The 15,916-nt window shown below is 35.4% G+C and overlaps 1 protein-coding gene and 1 pseudogene across 13 annotated transcripts; both read left to right on the top strand.

Moving 5' to 3' along the window:
• The first annotated feature begins 797 nt into the window (after positions 1-797).
• Positions 798-4,450, top strand: LOC120073802 (tRNA dimethylallyltransferase 2-like). 13 transcript variants are annotated; one of them, XR_005480807.1, is made up of 7 exons: positions 798-1,208; positions 1,322-1,401; positions 1,908-1,988; positions 2,073-2,162; positions 2,799-2,851; positions 3,638-3,692; positions 4,224-4,450. XR_005480807.1 is itself a non-coding variant. In XM_039026650.1 (6 exons), the coding sequence occupies exons 1-5, from the start codon at positions 1,058-1,060 to the stop codon at positions 3,668-3,670; spliced, it is 435 nt and encodes a 144-aa protein (XP_038882578.1). In that variant the 5' UTR covers positions 798-1,057; the 3' UTR covers positions 3,671-3,692; positions 4,224-4,450. The 13 variants fall into 13 exon arrangements, 2 of the variants coding, with proteins under 2 accessions (XP_038882578.1, XP_038882579.1); XR_005480808.1 differs by having other exon boundaries at positions 3,638-3,731; XR_005480803.1 differs by lacking the exon at positions 2,799-2,851 and having other exon boundaries at positions 3,638-3,731.
• A 6,676-nt stretch (positions 4,451-11,126) lies between these two features.
• The window catches only part of LOC120073421, a 12,433-nt pseudogene continuing 7,643 nt past the window's right edge, over positions 11,127-15,916 (top strand).

The following is a 15,916-nucleotide window of genomic DNA, read 5'->3' as shown; positions in this document are numbered from 1 at the left end:
AACATATAAATGGGAATTAGATTTTAAATGTTTGAAACAGGTAGGTGTATATATATATTTTTCAGCTTATTATTAATATTAATATTAATAATATTATTAGTATTTTATTATTATTATTATTATTATCATCATCATAATTCTTATTATTTATTAAAAGAAGATAACAAAAAAAAAAAAAACCCTAAATCTCATCTTCTTTATCTTCTTCACCGCCCCAAAATCTCATTTTCTCCTTTGCAATCTCATGTCTTTGATGTTGGTTCATCAACTCGTTCTTGAACTCCATAATCTTGGTTAGCTTTTAATGAGCATCCTCACCAGGCTCGTTAGCTTTTAACGAGCACCCTCACCAGGTTGTTGACCTTTTTTCGCTTGCACACATGGTTTCTGCTTTTGTTTCTACTTTTTAAACATCATTTTCAACTTTTGTGATTCATAGGTTTAAAGTTGACTTTCAAGATCCAATGAGCAAAATAATCACATGGAATGAAGATTATGAGACTCCCTACAACTTGTTTGGTGTCAAACGCAATCATACTTCCATCATATCATATCGTCGTGAAGTTGCAATTACTTCACATATTCACTTGCCAAACTTTAATTTTGCTTATGGAATATTTAAATACTATGTATTTGTAGGATTCTTGTTGTTTTTGAAACAGTATATCTTTACATTTTCATTTGTACTTAATTTTAAATTTTTAGGATAATTTTGTCATTTACTAATTAGTATTTTTAATTATATAAATTCTTTTTGTTATTTTTATAATTTTGAAACTTTTCTTTTTGTCATTTTTTCGAACGAAACTTTCTATCAGCCCTAAAGGCAAAATAAAAAATCCTCTCTCTCAAATCTCAACCTTGTTTATCTCAAATCCCAACTTTCAGCACTGAAACACACCTCTTCTTCTCTTAGAATCCACCATGGAATCCGATTTACGCTACTCCTTTTCTAGGGCAGGCCTCAAATCCATCACCACTGATCTTGGTGATGGTATGCTCGTCCACTATTATGCGCCCAAATTCAGAAGAGAGACAAAACCTAATTTGCTTATAAATGGATTTGGGGCCGTCTGGTTCTGGGAAGTCCCGTCTCGCTATCGATTTGGCTTCTCATTTCCCTGTCGAGATCATCAATGCTGACTCTATGCAGGTTTATCGAGGATTGGACGTTCTCACAAACAAAGTTTCCCCCAAAGATCAAAATGGTCAGTCAGTTACCTCTATTTGTATGCTATTCTTTCAATTGTTGGCGAGATTGTGCTTTCCCTGGTTTCTCTTGATTTCTGATTTGGGTTTTTCAATGGGTTTCGTTATCTAGGAGTACCTCATCATCTTTTTGGTACAGTGAGTCCAGACGTCGAATTCACGGCTAAATACTTTCAAGATTCTGCCATTCCTGTGAGTTAGCTATACTGTATCGTGCAAAAGGTTTTTGCTTCTAGTGTTCATTATGCATTCTCTGAGATGTAAATTGAAAGAGGTGAAAATTGATGTGTGACGTTTTCTATTCCGTTGAAAAGAATGCTAGCGTGGTCGAAAAATGTACTTGTCCTATTCTACTGTAGTTTTGTATTGCTATCTTCAGTGATATGGGTCGATGAGCTTCTACTAAGGTTCAATTTCTGCTTCTAGTCCTGAAGACCTGAACATGGTCAATAGTATCCTCAATTAAGATCAAGAAGTTAATGGTGTGTTTGGAATATATTGTCAAGTGTTCAATTTAAACAATAAGTCATTTTAGATCAAATTCGTGTGTATGGAAACCACTCTAAATAGTTTTTGAAACACTTTTAATGTGTATTTTAAACAATGTTTTATCATTTGCAGTATACTCCTGATCTATCTATCTATATAAATATGAAAGTCTATCTGTATCTTCATCCTATGTATTTATCTTTTTCAAGTCTACAATGGGAGCATTCAAACAACTGATGCCTGTGCAACAATTTTCCATAGAGAAGATTTGTACATGTAAAAAATATGAGGTCAAGAAGTGTTTGAGGAAGTGTTTTTACTTCTTTATGATGCGTGTATTGTTGCATCCTAACTATACTTTGGCATGTTTGTAGGTTGAGTTCAACAAAGCTACACAATCTTTGACTTACACAGCGACCATTCTAATTGCTCAAAAGAGAGATGCTTTAAAAAGATTAATCAGGGTGATTTTCTTCTACTTCATCCAAATTCCTTTCTTGTTATTTTTAATGGATGGACTCTTGGCAAGCATCGAAGGCCATAGGTGGAGAGATTCTTGAATTTCAGTTTATAGCTTACATACCATATGTGATTGTTAAGATATATGTAACATGTTTGTTGATTAAAACTTTCGTCTTGTTCACACCTTGTATGCTTCTTCTATTTAGTATTTTTATACTGGTATGAGAATGCTAAAGAGAGCTGGAAAAATTGGCAAGTTTGTTAGCATCTTTGTGAATGAGAAGCAAGTGAGTTTCTCTTATGTACCTGTTCGAATATGTTTAATGTGTCAGATACTTTAGGTTTGTTCTTATGTTACAATGCTTATAAGTACAATATTGAGCAGTTATGGATAACAATGTGCAGTGGTTTTTAGCATAAAGTTTTAATTTATACATGTATTTTTGTAGTCACTTTAACCCATTTTGCTGAAGGAATTCAAGCAACATATTTTATTTTAAATGCCTTAAGCCCAGAGCAAGGGTATTATGCTCTATCTATCAATTATATTACTTTGAAAATCGCTTGTATATAAAAATGTTTGATAATATTTTTGCTGAAGAAACTGAAAAAGATTGCAGTATTCTTTTTTTTAACAGCGTGGTGCTTGAACTTTCATGGTCAACCACTTTGACTGCTACTACTGTGAAAAGTATGGTTCGACCTACGTTTACAACAAAGCTGATGTGATTAGATTTATCTTTTTGTTTTTAATCATGTTTTTTATTTATCTAAAAGATAGGAAGATGGTTTCTTGTTCAATTTCATAGGGTTGCAAAACATCGCGAGTTTAAAAAAAAAAAGGTTGCAACAGCAACTTCAATTTTTGGAGGATAAGGTCGCGGCCTTGATTTCTAGAGGACCACTAGGGAATCGGTTTCAATTTTTAGAAGAGGTCTGCAACTTCGATTTTTAGATGTTGGCTGCAGTGTTAGTTTCGATTTGTAGAGGTGAGGGGAATTTAATTTTGATTTTTAGTTGAAGAATAAGCTTTAGGTTTTGGTTGTCAGAATGAGGCATAATAGACTAATCAACTGTTTGATATTTGGATGTGAAACTTTTTATGGGCTTTTAGTGGTTGAATTCTCTATTGATTAAGGTTTGTGTTTGTTAAGCGTAACAACAATGCAACTGGTGGGGCAATGAAGAAGGTAAGGATAAATGAATGGTTCTTAATTCTGAAAGAGTGAGGTAAGTGACTGCTTTTAATTTATAGCTTTGGGGTGAGTGTTACTTGATACTTAGACAATATATCCTTGGATTTCAATCCGGATAAACTTTCATGGTTCCTAATGTAGCAAACATTGTTCTGCCATGAGATATATGAAGTATTGTTCAAATCTCTTGCATTATCTAAGTCAGAGTTGAATTTATTTTGGTTGTCTTTAGGCAAGCAAAAAAGTGATTTCAAGTGTTTGCATTTTTCTTCTTGTAACAGAATGGATCAACTAAAACCATATGCAGCCCTTGAATTGGCAGTGAACAGACTTGAAGTATGTTAGTTTCCATTCTTCTTGCAGTTTGATTTAAATGTGTGTAGGCTTTTTATTCTTCATTGTTCGACTATTGATCGAGACTATACTCCTTGTATTATGATCATAAGTGTTTGATAGGCATCAGTCTCTTGTTTTAAGTTGTTTAAGGGTTTAAGGGTGTTTGGGAACACGGAGTAGAGTTGTGAATTTTAGAGATGGAAGTTCATATCAACTATTAATTTTGTATGTTTTGTTTACTCTATGATAATATAACAACGAACAGGAAAAAAAAGCTATAAGGCTCTTTAAATTGGAAGTTGGTTCATATTTTTATTTTTTGTCTTTATCTCTTATTTGTTATTTTGTGTATTAATATAATATTTCTATGGTAAATTTGCTAATTATTAATGAAGCACTATTTTAAAGTTGTTTTGAGAGTCAAAATGACAATTATGCACTTTTTATGTAGTTATGAGATTCAAAGTTATACTTAGACACTTTTCAAGTCGTTTTGGAAGTCAAACGGATACTAATTCACTTTTTATGTAGGTGGATGAAATGATACCTTTACGCGTGGAAAGATCAAAGACGGAAAGCTCAATTCCATGATGCTATAATCCTTAATATTTGATAAATTTTGTATTTTGTGAACGTTGTATAGTTGCAAATTACACTTGATGTATTTCTTGTAATTATTGGATAATTTATTTAGTTTCTAATGTAAATTGATTCCTAAATTTCAATAATGAAAAGGAAGTCATTGTATTTAATGCATACATTATGAAGTATTTCATTTCTTTATTTAGTTGAAAACAAGTGCTTGTAATGTAAATGGTCATAACTTCAATGTTGTTTGTTATAGCATAAGATTAAAGCTATATATATTGTTGGGTTAACCGCCCTTCATTAGGTCCAAATACTCAAGATCAATGTTTGAAAGATGAAGAAAAGGCTAAGAAATAGTCTACCAAATCCTTGATGATCGATACTCGACGCTCGACGTCTTCCTACTCGATGCTCGATAAGAATTTCCTTCTTCGTTTGACTGTTAAATTCTCGATGATTCTTGAACAATATTCGCTGCGACTCGAAGGTGAAAATGATCAACTCGAAGCTACTCGATAGCAAAGATCGATGCACGATTGAACTCGATACTCTGTTATTCGATACGATTTGAATAGTGAATGTATGGCGTGCGATTTGCAGAAAGAAGACAATCGTATGAACAAGAACGGTAAAGGTAAGAAGATGAAACACAGAGTTTGCGTGGTTCGGTAAGATTGCCTACGTCCACAAGAAGATCCAAGTTCTTTACTAATGAAGATTGCGTACAGTTTTGTTGTTTACAGAAAACTGGGAAAAATGATGATAACTCTATATTTTTGTTTTAAAGATCAAAGGTATTTATAAAGCATACTAGTTGACCGTTTACATCACAAAGTTAGTTATAAACAAAATAAAAAATTGAGGCATTTGAGTTAAAGCTTCTTCAAATTCTCCACATTGACTCTAATGCCTTGCAATCTTCTAATCTTCCTGATTCTGACCGTTCTGTCTACCTTGTTTCTGGAAGCTTGAAACCAATCTGTTCTAAATATTTAATCAATTTAAGCTTTGAAACAGGTTTTGTTAACATGTCAGCTACATTGTCTGAAGTATGAACCTTTAAAATTTCTATCTCCCCTGTCTCAATTTTATCTCTAATGAAATGATACTTGATATCAATGTGCTTAGTTCTAGTGTGGTATTGTGGATTTCGGGACAAATGGATAGCACTTTAGTTGTCATAGTAGAGTTTCACCACTGTTTGATCTATTCCAAAGTCTTTCAGCAATCCTTTAATCCACAATGCCTCTTTGATTACTTCTGTTAAAGCCATATATTCAGCTTCTATCGTAGATAAGGCTACTATAGGTTGTAGTGTTGCTTTCCAGTTGATCAGATTAGGACCATAAAGGAAAAAGTAACCTGTTAAGGACCTTCTTTTGTCCAAATCACTAGTATAGTCAGCATCCACATATCCATAAAGTTCTAAGTTTGGTTCAGCTGACCTTTGGTATACTAATCCTGAGTTTATAGACCAAACCAAGTACCTTAGGATTCATTTAGTAGCCTCTCAGTGTCTCTTACCAGGATTAGACATATATCTACTAATTAAGCTAGCTGAATATGAGAGATCAGATCTGGTAGAAATAATTAAATATACTAGGCTTCCGACTGCTTGACTATATGGTATGACAACCATTTTTTTTATGATGTTCTTGGTCAGAATCTTTAAAAGAGTTAGCTGAGAAAAGCTTAAAATGATAAGCAATAGGTAAGCTCATAGGTTTAACATCATTCATGTCGAATCTTTTAAGGATCTTTTCACAGTAATTGGACTAATTGATGCTGCTTAGAATAGACTCCTCTTTGTTCCTTTGGATCTCTATTCCTAGGACCTTGCTTTCTTCTCCCAAGTCCTTCGTATCAAACTCCCTTTTTAAGAGGTTTTTAACATGGGTTAGATCTCCTTTGAACCTACTTGCTAGTAACATATCATCTACACATATGAGTAAGTAAACATTGTCCTTGTAAGAACCTGTATTTACATAAACAAATATGTCAAATGAACTTCTTTTGAATCGAATGCTAGAAATATAGTCATTGAATCTCTTATACCAGCACCTAGGTGATTGTTTTAACCCATATATAGATTTATTGAGTAAGCAATAGAGTTTTTCTTTTCCTTTAACTTCAAATCCTTTAGATTGCATCATATAGATTGTCTCCTCTAGATGTCCATGAAGAAAAGCAGTTTTGACATATAGTTGATACAATTCTAAACTATTTTGAGCAACTAAGGATAGAAGAAGTCTTATGGAAGTCTGTTTCACAACTGGAGAGAAAATTTCAGAATAGTCTATTCCTTCCCTTTGAGTGAACCCCTTTACAACCAATCTAGCTTTATACCTAGGCTTTTGATCACATGATACTCATTCTTTAAGTTTGAAGGCCCATTTAGAGGCAACAGGTTTGTAACCCTTTGGTAGATGAACTAAAGACCAAGTGTCATTCACCTTTAGTGAATGCATCTCCTCATTCATAGCTTCTATCCAATCCCTTGCATTAGCACAACTTGTTGCTTCCTTAAAGGTTATTGGTTCTTGGTTAGTAGAAGCTACAATAACATTCAAAACCAGATTCATATAGTTCATTTCAATATATCTAGCTGGAGGTGTAATGGTCTCCTTTGTCTATCCCTAGTTAAGACATACATTAAATCAGGCTGCTCACTTGCTGTCTCCTCATGTTCCCCTACATCTTCCTCAGTTTCTCCTGTGTCATTAGGTTGACTAGACTCTATTGGTTACTCAGTAGGTAGTTCCACCTCATTCCTGTGTTGGATGACTCACCTTCATCCTTAAGCTTTTTCTCCTTTTACATAAACATCTTCTCTTCTTTAAAGATGATGTCTCTGCTCACTATAAACTTCCTCTCAACCGGATGCCACATTTTAAACCCCTTGACACACTCTGTAAAGCCTACAAACATGTACTTGACTGCACTGGCCTTTAACTTTCCCTTATTTTGGTGTACAAACCCTACACATCTAAAGACCTTGAGGTTATCTAGATTAGGAGGATGATTAGTCTACTTTTCCTTAGGGGTAAGAAACTCTAAAGATGTGTGAGGGCACCTATTCAAGGTATACGCTATATAGGTTGTAGCTTCTGCCAATAATTTTCTCATAAGATAGCATAAAATAGTAAACACCTAACCCTTTCCATTATGGTTCTATTTAACTTCTCAGCAACCCCATTTTGTTGAGGTGTGTACCTCACTGTTCTATGACTAGTTATACCATTCTCACTACAAAATTTGTCAAAGTATTTATTGCAAAACTTAAGTCCATTATCAGTTCTAAAGTATTTTAACCTTTTAGATGTTTGATTTTCTATCATGGCTTTCCATTCCTTAAACTTCCCAAAAACTTGGTTCTTAGTTTTAAGAAAGTATATTCAGCTCTTTTTAGAAAAGTCATCTATAAACGTTGGAAAATACCTTGAGCTACTAAGGCTTGGTGTAGGAGATGGTCTCATAGGTCAGAATGGACATAATCCAATGTTTCTCTGGTGGTATGCTGAGATTTTGTGAAACTTTGTCTGGTTGCTTTATCTAGAATGCAATGTTCACAAAAGGAAAGGTGCTCATTGATACCTTTGGACAGTATACCTTGTTTGGACAGTGTTTGCATCCCTTTTTCACTAATATGGGATAGTCTTTTGTGCCATAAGTCAGTCTCTGTTAAGCGTGCTGTTAAAATCGTATAGGCACTTGTCATCATCTCTACTCCTCTCACAATATAAAGGTCATTGAACTTTTCACCAATCAACACAACCTTGGAATTCTTGATCACCTCAAGAACTCCACCTTTTCCTTTGCATTCGCACCCAATGGAGTCCAGCATACCTAAAGATATCAAGTTTCTCTTGAGCAAAGGTACATGTCTCACATTTCTTAAAAGCTTGATTGTATCCATCCTTTAGCTTAAAGGATACTGAACCAACTCCTTTGATCTTGTAGGCTTCATTGTTTCCCATGTACATAAATTCTCCATCTATATCCTTGTAAGTATTAAACCAAGGTCTAAAAGGTGTCATATGATAAGTACAACAAGAGTCAAGTACCCAGTTATGCTTCCCAAGAGGACTGATTTGGTTGGTTTGGTTTCTAGTGGAGGCTAAGGCATCAAAATAAAAGTAGGAACCTCAACCATTGAAGCTTCTGGTTGTTTTCCCTTCCGATTCTTTTTTTTTTTTTTTCTTCTGATTTTTCCATTTCAAGCTATAAAAATCTCTCATCAAGTGACCTTTCTTCTTGCAGTAGTTGCATCTCAGTTTGGTCTTAGGTTTGTGCTCTTCACCTGACTGATTTTTATTCCTTTTAGATTGATTCTGCTTGTTCTTCCCCTTGACAAATAGTCCTTCTGCACTAGGTTGCTCCTTTTTGATTGACTGAAGCTCTAACTCTCTAGTTCTTAATACTGAAATGATGGCATCAGTGGTAACTGATTCTATGCCATATTTCAAGGCATTCTTCACCTCTTTATAGGCTTCGGGTAGAGAGTTTAATAACATAAAGGTTTCATTCTCATCGTCAATTTTCTCGCCAAGGCTCTTGAACTCCGAAACTATCCTCTTAAACTCATCCAAATTATCTGAAAGAGGTTTGGCATAATCCATCTTGAACGTGAAGAACTTCTCCCTTAGATACATCTTATTGGAGAGATCCTTAGTTGCAAAAAGACCTTCCAGCTTGACCCACATCTTGTAGGTCGTGTCTTGATCAATCACTTGTCTCAAGATGCTATCAATGAGATTAAAAACCAGAGTCCCATATGCTGTAATCTTCATTTCTTCCCTTTCTTGAGTTGATATAGTAGATGGCAGAGTTGACGGGTCTAAAAGGGCCTTGTGAGCTTTCTGTTGTCCAAAAGTGGCTTTGATTTTGGCCTTCCATAGGCCAAAATCGCCCTTCCCATCGAACTTCTCAATTTCATGCCTTGCAACAACCATTTTTGATCTGATCGAGTATCGAGTCTAGATTTATTGAGTATTTTGATGCTCAAAGAATGTTGACCTTGATGATCTTCAAACGCTCTAATACCACAAATTGTTGGGTTAACCACTCTTCACTAGGCCCAAATACTCAAGATCAATGCTGGAAAGATGAAGAAAAGGCAAAGAAATATTCTACCAAATCCTCGATGATCGATACTTGACGCTCGATGTTTTCCTATTCGATGCTCGATGAGAATTCCCTTCTTCGTCTGACAAGTCTATGTTAAATTCTCGATGAAACTCGATGACAACTGAAGTAATACTCAATCTTACTCGATGATTCTTGAACAATACTCGGTGCGACTCGAAGGTGAAAATGATCAACTCGAAGCTACTTGATAGCAAAGATCGATGCACAATTGAGCTCGATACTCTGTTATTCGATGCGATTTGAATAGTGAATGTATGGTGTGCGGTTTGCAGAAAGAAGACAATCGTATGAACAATAAAGATAAAGGTAAGAAGATGAAACACATAGTTTACATGGTTTAGCAAGATTGCCTACGTCCACGGAAAGATCCAAGTTCTTTACTAATGAAGATTGCGTACAGTTTTGTTGTTTACAGAAAACTAGGCCAAATGATGATAATTCTCTATTTTTGTTTTAAAGATCGGAGGTATTTATAGAGCATACCAGTTGACCATTTACATCACAAAGTTAGTTATAAAAAAAATAAAAAATTGAGGTATTTGAGTCAAAGCTTCTTTACGTATGATATAATAGCCTTAAAAAAGGTTAAAATAGGTCAAAGAAAGCATTAAGAAAAGGCTATTATATAGTAAAGATAGCATTGAGTCAAGCTATTATATGTTAAAGATAGCTTTTAATTATGACTAACTCTATTGAATATTTTCATAGCCTTATATACATACTATATCTTTATATTTTATTATAGCATCTATTATAGCTTTACAAAAAGGGTATAAAAAGTCCTAGACTTTTAATAACATGCGCTGTTAGAACCTCCGAAAAAGGCTATAAAAAGTTTTTTTATAGTTTTTTTTATTAGCTATCGTAACTATTATTTCTTGTAGTGTAATTAAATTGTTTTTAAAAAACTAACTGACATATGAGACTATTATTGACTCGAGATCTATGGTTTGAATTTTCGAAAAGAACATGTGTTTAAATAAACAATTAATTAAAAACTATGATTTCTCAAAAAAAAAAAAAAAAAAAGAAAGAAAAAAAACCATCTCCTTTCACATGTAGCCCGAAAGAAGAATAAAGGAAATAATAAATCACATGATCAAATATCAACAAATGGAGATACCGCTCCCTCGTGCCCAATATATGCGCGGACAAAGATGGTAGATATGAATTTTTTTCCCCCCCACCATATGGAAGATCAGATCTTGAATACTTTATTGGGGCTGAAACATTTTAATCTTTTTAACTAATTTAATCATTCATCTTTTAAATTTATTTCTTTTTAATGAAAAAAATATTTCCCTTTAATCGTTACCTTTACATTACAAATTTAGTCTCAACCTTCAAAATTTGTACAAATTTTTGTTAAAGATTTAACTAGACATAAAATTTATGAAATTTTAAAAATTTAAATTATCTATATCTTTGAAATTTTGAAGCCACGCACACATTTCGAGTATTACCATAATCTTTAACACAACTTGAAAATAACCATATCAAATGTTGCTGGAGACATATGAATTTCCTAATTATTAATGATTATTGAACAACTACACGTTTTTTTTTTTTTTTTAAAAAAAATAATCACATTTACATCAGCGTCCAAATGCAATTTTCTTTTGAGAAAAATAGTTTAAATGCATGTTTCAACTTTGGCTGAACGAAAGTGAAAGTGAATCAAAGTTTTGTGTGGTTTCCATGGATTCATCGAATTCATACTCTACATTATGGTTGTCGATGGTTGATCATATTTTCAGTGGCAATAATAGCCTCGAGTCCTTCAAGTGTTTTGGGTAATTGCTTCACCTCCATCTTCAACTTCGGGGATTCCCTTTCCGATACTGGAAACGTCTTCTATAAATGTCAGTCTAACAAACCTCCACGTTCTTGCTTTCTTCCATATGGAGACACCTTTTTCCGTCGTCCCACCGGCCCATCTAATTATAGACTTCATTGGTAAATTCTTTTCCTCATCAATGACACTCTGTTTTACCCTGTTTGCTCTTTTTACTTTGTTTTGCTCTGTTTTCAATTTGTTAGGATTAATATTGCGATGGATGTGTATTATTCTTTACAGCTCAATCACTAGGACTTCCATTTCTGCAGCCGTATATGGGTGTAGAAAGACAGAGGATGAGCGTTAAGGAATTCGAGAAGGGGTTGAATTTTGCAGTTGTTGGAGCAACGGCACTCGATGCATCGTATCTCCGAGAAAAGTTTATTGTTAAAGTACCCACAAATTACTCTGTCGGTTCAGTTGGAATGGTTCAGGAACGCTTATTCTTCGGTTTGTGCATCCACTTCAACTACAAGTGCGTTTCTTTCATTGTCATGGTTCGACTCATTTTTATTTAGAGTAATTATCATCGATACTTTTAGAGTTAATAATGAAGTATATAGTGATATTTTAAAAGATTTATAAATATAACTGTTCGCACGAGGTTTCCAGAGAGACACGTGGAGTTGAACTTGAGTTGATGTTGATGTTGGAGTTGATTTGATTCGATGTGGTTCGATCTCTAATATTTGATCCTCTGATTCTCTTTCAGTTTGGTGAATATGCTTGACTTGGAGAAGGAAAGCATCGAATGTTCTTGAAGTAGAAGTCTTGGAAGCTTGGAGTAGAAGTCTTGGAAGAGTATTTGTGTCTTCAAAGGTCTTCTGCATTATAGGAATGCAACTTCAGGAGTCTTGGAAGCTTGAAGTAGAAGTCTTGGAAGAATATTTGTGTCTTCAAAGGTCTTCTGCCTTATAGGAGTGTAGCTTTAGGAGTCTTGGAAGCTTGAAATAGAAGTCTTGGAAAAGTATTTGTATCTTCAAAGGTCTTCTGTCTTATAGGAGTGCAGCTTCAGGAGTCTTGGAAGCTTGAAGTAGAAGTCTTGGAAGAGTATTTGTGTCTTCAAAGATCTTCTGCCTTATAGGAGTGCAGCTTCAGGAGTCTTGGAAGCTTGAAGTAGAAGTTTTAGAAGAGTATTTGTGTCTTCAAAGGTCTTCTGCCTTATAGGAGTGCAACTTCAGGAGTCTTGGAAGCTTGAAGTAGAAGTCTTGACAGAGTATTTGTGTCTTAAAATGTTTTCTGCCTTATAAGAGTGCAGCTTCAAGAGTCTTGGAAGCTTGAAGTAGAAGTCTTGGAAGAGTATTTGTGTTTTTAAAGGTCTTCTGCCTTGTAGGAGAGCAGCTTCAGGAGTCTTGGAAGCTTGAAGTAGAAGTCTTGGAAGAGTATTTGTGTCTTCAAAGGTCTTCTGCCTTATAGGAGTGCAGCTTCAGGAGTCTTGGGAGTCCTCTGCTTGTTAGTGAACTCTCTCTGGGTCTTCTGAGTGTAGAAAATGCTGCCTTTACAAATGAAGAGAACTTCTCTATTTATAGAGTTCTCAGGTGAGCTTCGTGGGCTTGGTTGGTCCATGGGCCTAACCCTTGGACCCAATTAGTTGGTTTTGGGCCGAATTCAAGTTCAATTCAATATTTTTTGTAGTTTGGACTTTAAGCCTAAATAATAATATCAAATTGAATTTGATCTCATCTGATTCATCCGCGTGACGTCATCGAAACTTGTCTTCAATTCAATTCGGGACATGCGTCAACTTCTAATTAGACCCAAAGTCAATGATTTAGAAATTCGTCATTAATTTAGCAAGCGACGTAGTGACTTGTGATTGGTCCAAAATTTCTCATTCAACAAATGCCTCTTTTCGAGATTTATGCACGTATATGGGTGGATGAATCTCGAAAAAAATGTAATTTGAGATCAAAGTATGATTTTTTACTATTTTAATTTGATGTATCACCATGATCAAAATATGAGAATTTAGCTCAAAATTTTGATTTGAAATCTTGTTCGTTTGACACACTTTTGCTAAGTAAACTTTAATTTGAACTAAAGTAGAATTTATGTTCCACTTTAATTGCAAATTTAATTTAATTTGAATTTGGAATAGAATTTGGGGTGAAATTGAATCTTGATCAATTTTGGTTTGAGATAAAAATTTGGGATATGCTCATTTTTACTTGGAAATGAGTATAGAAACTGAGGTTGATTTAAATTTGAGATAAAATTTGGAATATAGCCAAATTTTGACTCGACATTTTGTTCATAATTCAATATCAAGGTTAACCATTCGAATATTGATAAAATTTGGGATATGGCCAAATTTTAATTTGGGACGGATTTGACATTTATCTCACTCGATTTGGCTGGCTTGAATTTAGAATAAAAATTTGGATTAGAGGCTTTAGACTGAGATTTGGAATAACAATTGATTTTAATTCCAATTTGAACTTAAATGGAAGAGATTTTGGAGAGCCAATGTATTGGAAGATAGCCTTACTAGCGAGATCAAGCCATTACCAGAGATACAAGCCATTATCAGCGAGATTAGGCCATTACCAGTGATACCAAACCATTACCAGCGAGATCAGGCCATTACCAGCGATACCAAGCCATTACTAGTGAGATCAGACCATTACCAGCGATACCAAGCCATTACTAGCGAGATCAGACCATTACTAGCGATACCAAACCATTACCAGCGAGATCGTGGGAGAGAGCGAGATCAACGAGAGCATTTCGAGCGAGATTGTGGGAGAGAGCGACACCAGCGAGAGAGAGATTGTGGGAAAGAGCGACATTGTGCCTGTCTCTTATACACATCTAGATGTGTATAAGAGACAGTACATCGAGATTCTCCCTTTTTATTATTATTTTTTTTATTAATATTTTTTTTATCTCAGGCAGCCGTCTGCTTTGTGGCTAGCGATACCAGCCTTAGCGAGATTTCCTTCTCCATACTGTTGGCTTATGCCAAATTCTCTCAAGTCTTAAGCTCAAAACTCCTCGCCGTTGAATTTGGGGATTCAAAACTCCACCGTGACCCCTAATTCCGGCAGCCTCTAATCGAACATGATATTTTTTGTTGACTCTTAACTAATTTCAGCAAGAATCGGAGTTCCACAATAAAATAAACAGTATTCAGTTCGAGTAACCCATGATTTTATCAGATTTCAACTGATTAGTAGAAAAAATCCCATCGAACTTAACTATATAAGTACTGGCAGGACGCATGCTCTTCTTTATCTTGTAGTGTGATCTTCTTCGTTCTTATGTTCTTTGCAGTTTGAATTGTGGTTCTCTTTCGATCTTACATTCTTTACATCCTTTGTCAATCGGACTTGGATTGCAAATCAGCCTTGAATTGCAGTAGGAAGCTGTAAGTGAGAAGAAGGGAGAAAGAAGGAAAGATGGGGAATTAGGGCTTCCCTTCCTTGTTTTTTTACTTTCATATATATTTTTTTCTTTTTTTTTTGTTTCTTATTTTTTTTAAATTTTTTTTACTAACTTGCTCCCCTACTATTTTTTTTGTAGGAGTTATGGTGCAATCAAAGAAGTACAACAAAATAAGTTTTTTTTTTTTTTTTTTTTTTTTTTTTTTTTTTTTATTTCATCGACCCGTCTTTGGTGCACTCGTGTATCCTGATCTTCATAGGAAGGGCCCCGCAAAGGCTTACAACTCTCTCATTCGATTACTCTAGGTGGATCTCGAAAAGGTCTACTTTGTAGCACTGTTCGTACATCCTGATCGTCATGGGAGGGGCCCCGCAAAGGCTTACAACTCTCCCATTCGATCACCTTAGGGAGGATCTCGAAATGGTCTACCTTGTAGCACTGCTCGTGTATCCTGATCATCATGGGAGGGACCCCGCAAAGGCTTACAACTCTCCTATTCGATTACCCTAGGGAGGTCTCGGAAAGGTCTACCTTGTAGCGCCGCTCGTGTATCCTGATCGTCATGGGAGGGGTCCCGCAAAGGCTTACAACTCTCCCATTCGATCACCCTCGGGAGGATATCGGAAAGGTCTACCTTGTTATGTTACTCCTTGATCAAAATTTGAAGATAAGGGAAATATGCCGTTGAGTATTTGAAGATGAGGCGGATATGCCATCAAACCTTGAAGATGAGAAGAATGTGCCATCAAGATTTTGAATGGAGTCAGGTTGGCTAGAGTCGATCTCGCCTACAAGGCAGAACCAGACGGACCGGAGTTGTCCTCGCATATGAGGTGGAGCCGGATGGACTAGAGTCGTCCTCGCATATGAGATAGAGCTAGACAAACCAAACTTGATCTCGCATATGAGGTGGAACCACACCCACATTTTTGGAGAGGAAACGAAGCTACAAAAATTTTGGAGAAGAGGTGAAGTTGTACCAATATTTTGGAGAGGCAACGAAACCGCACCACGACTTTCAAGATGAAGCGAAGTCGCGTCATCAGTTTAGAGATGAAACAAATCCACGCCATGACTTGGAGATGAAGCGAAGCTGTGTCATTAGTTTGGAGATGAAACGAAGCCATGTCATTAGTTTGGAGATGAAGCAAAGCCACGTCATTAGTTTGTAGACCGAGTCATTGAAGATGGAGCCGAGCCATGCACACCGACCTTGAACTTGAAGATGGAGCAGAGTCATGCACACCGACCTTTAACTTGAAGATGG

Source organism: Benincasa hispida, chromosome 3 (genome assembly GCF_009727055.1).
Source record: "Benincasa hispida cultivar B227 chromosome 3, ASM972705v1, whole genome shotgun sequence".
NCBI lineage: Eukaryota > Viridiplantae > Streptophyta > Magnoliopsida > Cucurbitales > Cucurbitaceae > Benincasa > Benincasa hispida.
Note: the sequence above shows the minus strand (reverse complement) of the source record. Positions and strands in the feature narration are given on the sequence as shown.